This window comes from Prosopis cineraria, unplaced genomic scaffold (assembly GCF_029017545.1).
Source record: "Prosopis cineraria cultivar Desert tree isolate PC_DT_omini unplaced genomic scaffold, ASM2901754v1 PC13, whole genome shotgun sequence".
NCBI lineage: Eukaryota > Viridiplantae > Streptophyta > Magnoliopsida > Fabales > Fabaceae > Prosopis > Prosopis cineraria.
This window is the reverse complement of record NW_026555344.1, coordinates 37440318-37450671: the sequence shown is the minus strand read 5'-3', so window position 1 is coordinate 37450671 and position 10354 is coordinate 37440318. Positions and strand designations below refer to the sequence as shown.

General features: G+C 35.7%; 1 protein-coding gene across 3 annotated transcripts; it reads right to left on the bottom strand.

Moving 5' to 3' along the window:
* LOC129291294 (protein SCAR2-like) lies at positions 1–7498 on the bottom strand. Of its 3 annotated transcripts, none has more exons than XM_054928577.1 (9): positions 7217–7498; positions 5921–6084; positions 5550–5673; positions 5315–5444; positions 4925–4983; positions 1049–4814; positions 868–954; positions 632–742; positions 1–530 (listed from the first exon to the last, which is right to left on the bottom strand). In XM_054928577.1, the coding sequence occupies exons 1-9, from the start codon at positions 7369–7371 to the stop codon at positions 477–479; spliced, it is 4650 nt and encodes a 1549-aa protein (XP_054784552.1). In that variant the 5' UTR covers positions 7372–7498; the 3' UTR covers positions 1–476. The 3 variants fall into 3 exon arrangements, with proteins under 3 accessions (XP_054784552.1, XP_054784553.1, XP_054784554.1); XM_054928578.1 differs by having other exon boundaries at positions 5550–5707; positions 7217–7357; XM_054928579.1 differs by lacking the exon at positions 7217–7498 and adding an exon at positions 6306–6440.
* Between the last annotated feature and the right edge of the window lie 2856 nt (positions 7499–10354).

Genomic DNA, 10354 nt, shown 5'->3' with positions numbered 1-10354 from the left:
TGACTGATACAAAATGTACATCTCGAGTGATTTTACTCACTTGTATATGGAATATTGTAACTATACTGGATACAAACATGATCAATGAGAAGCAATTATACCAATAATTTAAAAAAAAATGCATTACAGGATTACAAAACTTCATGCTCATCACTATAGATAAAAAAAATTACGCCACTCATGACACAAATATACAATATTTTATATCAAAGGCAAAACAGGGATAAAGGTAAAGCATTTCCACAGAGCCTGAACCCTGAATCTTCTAGGGCAGAAAGGCATCGCCTCTGAAAAGGATCGGGTGTGAACAGAGAAAGGGGAGCATGTGGAGTGCATAGTATCATATATGAACTTATAATCTTATATTTCAGAGACTTCTCATCCATTAGAGGAGAGAAGATTTTCTACACCTGCCTCAGTAAAGGCACGGTAGTAAGATATATCAATTAGCTGAGAATACTATATCCATGGAAGATTTAAGAATCACTCCAACCATCTCTATCGTCATCTTCATCACTCCCGGCCAGAGCCTGTACAATGATCATCATGTTAGTAGACAATGATGGAAGCGAGATAGCCAATAGAACTGTATTCTAAGCAGTTAATTAAACAGAGCAAGAGAATGAGATACCTGGCGAATTGAATTTACTTTCTCCAATATGGCGACAACCTTTAAGTTTGTTCTTGGCCCCTGATAATGATAGCGATTTCGTGTTGTTGCAGCTGGCTTCAGGTTGAAAGACTAAGAGAACCAAAAGAATCAAAATAATAATAATAATAACAATAATAATAATAAGTACAAGACTACTTTCAACGAAAGAACATACAGCAATTCATAAAGGACACAAAAAGGTTGCCAGTTCTAACCTTTGTTCTTATCTGTTCCAAAAATGAATCTCTTTCTTCTACCTTTGGTGCTATTGGAGGCCTAACTCGTTCAGCAACCTTCCTCAGCTGCAGCAGTCCCAAGGCGAAGTTTTATGCAATGGGTAGGACCTCATGAAGAGTAAATTCTAATACTCTATGATAACTATACTACTGTCCTTACCTTGCTTTTGTCAAGAGCAGCAACGGCATCAATCACCGGACTCCGTGGACGAGGAAACTTATCATTTGGCTTTCCATTTGGCTTTTCCCTCTCAAAATCTGATGCCAGAGCAGACGTGTCCAATGTCAAAGCCATTTCACTCTCTGAAGGCAGCAGGCTGTGATTGGGCTGCGCATTTTCCATGCCTGGTGGTGACATGGATGAAATACAAGGTTCTCCTTTCTTCCTTTCTGAAGGCAGAAGGATGTCATTGGGCTGCACATTTTCCATGCCTGATGGTGACATGGGTGAAATAGAAGGATCTCCTTGCTCCCCTTCAAGATTATTTGCAGACTGCTGAAGTGTTTCAACTTCTAAACTAGGTTGGCTTGGTTGTGGAGACAGTTCCCGTGGAGATATGGGACCTTGTACAGAAAGGGCACGCTCAACAGGTGGCATTGATGAGCTTGTGTTTGAATTTTGTACCGTTTCTCCCTCTGAGGCAACGACGTAACCTTGGGCAGGCTTACTGGAAGGTATCACTGGTGAAGGTAATGTTATAAATGGGTTGTGGGTTTGGCTTCTCTCCAAAACTAGGTAATTATATTGACCGTTTACTTCATTAAGCACGATGGGCAGTTGCGTAGGAATTGCAACAGGATGCCCACCCCGAAAAAAGCCCGAGGTATTTTGGAGCTTATCACCTTCCACAGCCATGACAGGTAAAACAGGATTCTGAAACTGCAATGCTTCTCTCTCGGAAGTTGGTAAACTACATTGAGCTTGCTCTTTCCTTTTAATCGGCTGTATTGGTTGGAATGAGACTTCTCCATGTGAAGCGAGGGAAGCAGGTTGAACCTTACCAGTTCTCCATTGCATAGGTGGTAGAGGGGGTAGGGGTGGCATCTCCTCAAAATTGATTTTAGGTGCCTCGGATAAAGGGTCTGGAAGAGGAGGAAGAGGCTTATTCATGGCATGTTTTGTAAAGTTAACCTCCTGAGTTGCTGATTGTGACAAAGACTCAAATGACGAAGATTGACCTAGATGGATTTCAGGAACAGACCTAGAGGCACCATAAGAGTTTCTTTCGTTTTCCAAGTGATTTGATCTTTGCATCTGTTCAGATTGAGGTTTCTTTGAGGAAGAATCTTCTACACACCTCGGCAGAAACCCTGCATCCCGTTGACCATCTTGTAATTGTAAGAACTTCTTCAAATGATTTCCAGACTTCAGCTGGTTAGAGAAGGAAGATGATGCCAAACCATCTTCACCATTCCGTAAACGTTTGCTCTGCAAAAGAGAGATGGATTTTGGCTCCTGAGAGTCTAGCTTCGAAAACTTGAGAATCTTTTCCTTAACAGAATTGTGTTCAGTTTGCTCCGTAGGAGATGAACCTTGAATAATATTACATATTTCTGAATTATCACAGGGCACTGATCTGTTCAGGCTCAGTTCTACGTCAGCCAAAGCAGCATTTAGTTGATGCACTACCCTCTGTTTCTCTAGTTTTGTCAAGGATTCTCTATCAACTGCCTCGCTGATTTCCCTCTGTATCTCTTGAGGATCAGCAAAAGTGGAGCAAGATTCCTCAAAATTTGAAAGACTCCTCATTGGAAAAGATATCATATTGGAATCTAAAGTTGGTTCCTGTTGATTCTCCATCTTTTCTGGATTCAAGTCAACAGCAATCTTGATCGGTTCTACCTCATTGGTTTCCATTTTTGTCTCATGGGAACATGTGCCAGGTATAGGTTCTTGTAAATTTGAAAGATTTCTTGATGCAGAAGAGATCATACTGGAAGCGAGACAAGTGGCAATATTCACATCATTTTCAGCAGCATCAACAGATACGGATTTATCTTCTGACTGAAGTTCTGTAGAAGCCACATCATCTGTGACATGATAATCCTGACCAACATAGTCAACAGAAGATGAACCTTTAAGTAGTCTATCATCTTCATCTTCATCCGTTCTGCAAGTGGATCCACTCAATTCATAACTATGCTCCATTTTTGATGGCTCTTCAAAATTTGATTGCTGATCGCAACATTTATCTTCAACACCCACTGAGTCTGATTCGTCTTGTGAGTTGAGTAGGGTTGCCTTAGCACCATCTGCGGCTTTTGAAGGTTGGACTTCCAGCATCAGGGTAGCACTTGAAGAATGCAAGTCTACTTCCGCGGATGAGCAAATTGGGCGTTCTTCTGTACCTATCTCCCTGCTAACCAAAATTTCAGAACAGTTTTGGTTCGGAGATTCTTCTTGCAATCCTTTGATCTCGGAACAATTACTGCGTTCGTCTTCAGAAGCTAATTTTAAATCATTTGAAATTTTTAGTACAGCATCACTACTGACAGATTGGTCACCATCAGCCAATTCGCTCAAAGGATATTTTTCAGAAAATACTGTAGCGTTATCATCAACTTTCATTTGGGAGAAATAAGCATCAGGAATGGCATCTCTAGATTCAAAATGGTACTTTGTGCCTTCATCTGCCTGTCTTAATTGATGTTCAACGTGGCCAGTCGATGTTTCCTTTGATTGAGACCTTCTAGACGGTTTCGTGACTGAAGTGGCTGCAAGATCTGAAGCTGGCCATTTACGTCCTGAATTCTTCAGATTTGAACCAGAGGACACCTGTCCTATACCAGAAATCACTTTTTCCTGATCATGGGTACCATCATCCATGAGAAACTCACCAGAATCTGTTTTTTGTGTATCGTCAATTTGAGCAAGCTGGTTTGATGATGCGCCTTCTATCTCAGACCTATTATATTTGTTAGATATAAGGAACATGGGTTCTGATGGTATACTTTCACCCGCAATACTTAAAGAATCAGACCAAGAGAAACAGGGAATGTCCTTATCAAAAGAACTAATTGCATCTGATGCGGAAGAATTTCCAATGCATTGAAAATCTGAACACTGAGCTTGCCCTTTGCTATATTCTTCATTTCTATCTCTTTTGAGTGAACCATTGTCATTTGACGTATTGAAGGAGGTTCTTGATTGAGAATTGGAAAATCGAGCTTTGAGCTCAGCATGATCTTCATTTATATCTCGTTTGAATGATCTTACCTCATCTGACATAAAGGAGTCTGCAAATGATTGAGAATGCAGAATTCGAGCTTGCTGCTGATGTTCCTTATCATCGGAATCTTTTAGCTTCTGAATACGCAGGAAATTGTTCTTAGCTCTATACTCATAATCTATATCCAATTCTGACTCCAAGGTAGCTGAAGCATCCAAGTGATGGTCAACCTCGCTAGTCAAATAATCAGAATAGTACCCATACAAGAAGTTCTCTCTTTTCTTTCGTTCATCAATTTCCAATTCTGTTTCGTCAGGTAACTTAATATAATTTAAAGATATGTCATCTGACACACGAAATGAGCCTTGTTCGTGCTTGTTCATAAGATCTCCATCTGTCTCCCTGCTCATTCCTGAAGATGGCTTTGGTATTGCTTCCTCTTCATTAGTCGGTGAATATGTCCTTTCATTTTCCAAGGACCTTTTTACAGGTCCAACAGTACTGATTTCAAGTATTTTAATCCCTTCTTCGCTAGTATCATCCGACACCAATCTCACATGAGGTGGAGAGATTGAGGTTTCACGAACCACATCATCATCTTGAGACAGCGGAGATTCCAGAAATTTTTCCATGTAACTTTTCCCAGTTTTTCCTTCAGTTGCAGAGCCGTTTAATTTTCTATTCTTCAATTTCACAAGACGTCCAGGATCAGCACAAGCATTCTCAATACGCTCCTCAAGAAGCAACTGGTGCAATCTGCAAATATGGAAGTTGAATTTTCACCAATCAACTATTTCATCAGCCTTATGCACTTAGCAAACGGGAAGAATAAATTGATGAACCAAAATAAAATTACTGGGACTTACTTTGTATGTGTTGATGCAACTTCAGGGGTTTCACCATTCCTCATTCGCGAGCCTTTATTCTGCAGGAAAAAGAAATAATAATTTTCGTCAAATTTTTAGATTTTCATTTTTCAGTTGCATAACATTCTTCTGTATACCAATAAGCAAGGTCTATGGCAATCCCTAGCAAGACCCCAAAAAGCAGAGACGAGAACTTGTCTGTCCGTCATTCTGTGAACCATATTCATACAATTCCACTTTAATTTAGGTTTTCCAGCAAGATTCTCATTGATACTACCACAGGATAAAGTCAATTGGATAACTTTATTGGGAGATATATTACGTTCTACCGTTTAAAATAATTTGCCATAAGAATCGTGACAATAAATGGCGTAATGGATACTTTAGTACCTTGATTTTATGATGTTTCTTTTCCCTGTAAACTTCAACTGTTGCTTGTCTAGAGGAAGATGACTCTATTTTAAAGAATGAAGGATCAGTATAACGCTTCAAACATCCCCCAGCGCCAGCAACGTCAAACCTTTTAGAAGCCAAAAACAAAAAATAGAAAAGTTTCAAACATATAGAAGATAATCACATTTTGTTTGCCGTTCAAGTTTGTGTATGATTAATCATGTTTCCGTACTTGTCCAGAAGGAACAGTTGGGGAGGGCCACGACATTCTTCATATGAATCCATCACAAAACGAGGCATGTCTCCACGACTTATAAGATTATGTTCAGTCTGAAGATTAGGATGCCAACTAATCCCTGCAATGCCATTAGCAATTGCATGAAACTTTTCCTGGTGGCCAATAATAGCAAGTGTTTCAATTTATGAAAATTCTGCAATTAACAAGATCATTTAGCTTGTTTCTTCTCCTTTTTTTTTTTTTGGTTAAAAGTACAAACTTTCAGTTCCTAACTACACCATGGATGCCGCCGAAAGATCGAAGAAAGAACCAAATATATAAATAGAAATCATAAAGGGTACAAGTATGCAGTGAGGTAATCTAACCTCCCTTAGAGAAGAATGATAAATGATGACTTCGGGATAGAAAAGCCTTCTCAAGTGAAGGAACTTCAGCCTCAAGCTGTTGAATACGACCCAAAAGGCCATGGCCTCTTGCAGCAGTGACCATCACTTCTTCATGCAGGTCATGAAAGATCTCAGCAGCAAATCTAACCAGAATAATGCTGTTAGATGTATGTAAATGTAAAAACTAAAACTAAGAAAAACAGATGTTGATGTAGTGGTGAAAAAACCACAGCCTAGGCCAAGAATGGCATGAAATAACACCAGGTATTCCAGAACTTATGAACTGTTACAAATTGAGCTAACACTTTAATGATAGTATGGCATAGTTTTGAAAGCCAGGAACCAGGATTATCACAATGCTCACCAGATAAGCGCATTTTCCATACCAAAAGTATTTGATACCGACTCAAAGAAATTAGCCTCCAAAGATTAGTTCAGTTGGTTGGTGAGATGATTGTTTATATAGAGGATGCCACGACGGAGCCAAGGTGATCCCTCTCTGACCAGCAAAAGACAAATGACAATTCCTGTAATTCTGCTTGTTGTAAAATGTTTGATTAAATTGACACTTCTTCCTTTCTGTGTTGAATTCACTTTCTAATTATCTCCTTCAGATAAGTAAGGTACTAAACAATGACAAGTAATGTCATTAAGTAAAATGTTTCTAATTAAATATAATCTCTTTAAATGCACTAATTTAATTGTCAAACTTCTTATCAGATTCGAGCAATCTGTGGACTTGCTATTGACCTTTGCTTTTCTTTTTCCAAGATTTTATGTAAGCAAAGAAAATGATCCAAAGGTGATAGAGAATTAAGGAAGATGAGACAGAACGAGATGTTAAAAGAAAAAAGTGAATCAGAATCAAGGAAATCAATTGTTAAGATTCAGATACAAAACTTGACAAACGCAATGCTGGGAGCCCAATTTATCTCAATAACATAACCACCAAATCAGACATCCATTTTCTTCCAATTCTGAACAGGATCCATCTTACACGGTGATATAACGACCAAAATAATAAAATGCTAAAATCCAAGAACAGTTAATATAGCCCAAACACAAAAATCTAGCTGAACAAGAGCTACCCCAATTATGATTAAACAGACACTTTCAGCTAAACGTCTAAACGCTCATTCTAGGAAGGATAATAATGAAAAGCACAAAATTCAATCTCAAGCACCGGAGCAGTAGCACGACTGCTATGAAAATCAATAATAAAAAAATACATTTCAAAGGAAGGAAGAGTTACGATATGGATAAGGGACTACTGACTGGGAAAGATCGCCGAGCTGGCGCAAGAGGCCGACGAGTCCAACTGTAGCGACAGCTTCCAAGAGAGCTTCAGGATCATCCTTATCCGCCTCTCTGTACAGCTCGGGATCGGCCAAACTGAGCTCGTTCTTCAGCTGGTACCTGGTTATCGGCATTGGTCACAATTTAGCAATGAGAAGCTTCAATTCCCTCAGTCATGTGCTCCTTCACTCCGCCAACTCTGTTCTTCGTTGCGCAATGTAGGACGGGGGGTAGAGAGAGAGAGAGAGAGCGTGCGCTTTTTCAGGTTTTAGGAAATCAAAGAAATCCACTGAATTTGCAGTACGGTGAGTATTTAAACATATTCACCTTTATTTTCATTGCCTCTTTCATCTTTGTCAATAATGGAGTTAAAAATTCAGGAGGCAAAAAACACGCACACACGTTAATTTATATGTGATTTAGCCCAAAATTTTATAAAGTATTTTTAAATCTTCTAATCCTACTATGATTAATTTTAAATGATTATTTTTAAAATGAATCATTGTTACTTTAAAAAAATTAAATTTAATATATCAATATTTAAAAATATTTTGTTCAGATTTTAAAAACCATTTATAAAAATTTTTTATTGCTCAAACTGACAAGGTTAGGAATTGAAAAAATATTTTATAAAATTAGATGATCAAAGTAAAACCAAGTATGTGATTTAGCCTGCATATATATATATATATATGATTTAAATAATGTTATCAAATTAAATTTTCTTCAAACATATATCTATGCCTTAATAACATACTAAAAAAATGACTAGATAAGTGAGGAGCATTTGGTTTAACTAATAAAGGTAACTGAATCAGTTTATTGTAAAATTTTGAGTTTAAATCTTCAGATATAAAGTGGTGTTAAATAAAAATGATAGATACTACTCCGTTTAAAAATATAAGATATTTTTAATTAAATTTTACTTTAATAAAGTAGTTATCTACTTTTTAATTAACCCTATATTTTTATATTTAACTCTATTAAATACCTTACAATAAATATAAAATCATTATTAATAGGGGCACTTTAAAAAAAATAATGATTACATCTCAAAAGATTAAAAATGCTTTACATTTTTAAACATTTAACTCTTTAAAAAATACCTTATATTTTTAAATTGAGAGATTATATTCTTATTATGCTGTTGATAATAACCACTCACACATGCGAGAAATGAAAGTTACTTATAAAGAGTAAGAATTAAAAAGAGTATCTAATAGGGGTATTCTCTGCAACTGGCAGTCAGCAGTGCTAGTCCTTATTCCTAAAAAAATGATGTTAAAAAAGAAAAATAATTGTGATTTGTAAAAAAGAAACAAGGAGTTAGGAGAGAGAGTGATGGAGGAGGGATGATTGCTGCTGCTGATGGGCGGGTATTATGGCGCTTTTGATGGAAAGAGTAGGAATTGGATATTCCTAATACCTTTTTTTAAAGGGATCGAGAATGTTGAATGTAGTGAGTGCAATAAGCGTTTCTAAGAAATGTCGTATAGTTAACGAACAGGCAGCCCACCACACCACTCACAGGACTAATCTTTGTCCTTTTTTTGTTTTCTAAGCAAACTCTCAACAAACTCTTCCTTCTTACCCCATTATTTACGGTTTTGCACGTATACTCTCTCTTGTTTCTTTCTGTTTTTTTTTTTAAACACAATTATCAATTATCTATAAGCCGAGTAATATCACATTTGCAGCAAAATTTTTCTAACAAGTATTTAATATAGCTGTATGTTTAAGAATTGAACTCAAGATAGTTGATTAAGCTATAATACAATCCCTTACCAATTCAACTCCGTTCTCCTCTTATTTATATAATAAGGTAATAATTGCAATTAAGAAAACATAGTTACATTATTAGCTTTGTTTAAAAACGTGAAAAAAACATTAATTTGATTTCTATTTAAATGAAAAAATTTCAAATTTGAATTACGTGTAAGGAATTTAAATATAGATAATATTGGAAGAGCATAATTAATATCACACCAAGTATTTTATATTAAGGATTGAAGAATTCTTCAAGAAGGTACTCTATAATAAGGATTGAAGATGTGGTCCTTAAAGTTTGTTTCGGGGCAAGTAAGTATTTCGTTGGATATTATTATCATTTCTAATTACCTCATCAAATTAAAGATAGATAGTTAAATTATTGATATTGTCAAAAAAGAATAGACATTTTTTAATTTATCCTTATTGAATATATATTTTTACAAACACTTTCTCTTTCACATGTAACATTTTACTCTACTCATAGAAAATTATGAAAGAGTGAAATGAAAACAAAATTAGCAATCCATCTTTTTATGAAGCACATTTACCATCAATTCTTTCTATAAAGTGATATATATATATATATATATATATATATGATCAGAAAAGAGTATTCCTTAATTCAGAGAACTTATCTTCTTTTTTCTTTTTTTATCAAGGAGAGAATTTTGATAGTTGAAATTGAATTTCTCTACATATTTTTATGAATTTTCTAAGTGTATGAGTTAGTTAGTTAATTCACATATATTTAACGAAATTACTAGATAAGTTACTGTTTGTAAAACAAAATGTGCATTGTGCTGATTTTTACATAATGCCCCTCTTTTTAATAATAAGAAAAAATAATACATGAATGTAACTGTAGATTTACTATAGGGATAACGTAGAAAAAATAAATCAAAAAGATAAATGAGATCGAGGTCTTATTTAGAATCAAGACAAACTCTTTAGTTAGCTTTTACATTTAAATTTTTTTGAAATGTGATACGTAGATAACGCTACACTTCCCAAAATATAAATAAATACACTTCCATATTCCTATTCATGAATTTTGGAATTGAGTTATGCAGACACGAGAAGAAGTTATTGTTACTATGGTGAAATGATTCATTTTAATCATAACAAAAGAGCATGCGTATTGTTTATTGGGGAGAAAAAAGAGCATGCGTATTTTAATATCCAAGCAAATGTGCCTATAAAATTATTACGATGCAGATAAGGTAGACATGGTACTCAAAAAGGAATGAATGTCTAATTTAATCCAAGTATAATTTTTTTTGGGGGCCAAATTTAATCCAAGCATAATAAGACGTGCATGTCATATTATATATACGTGTTTTTGGATAA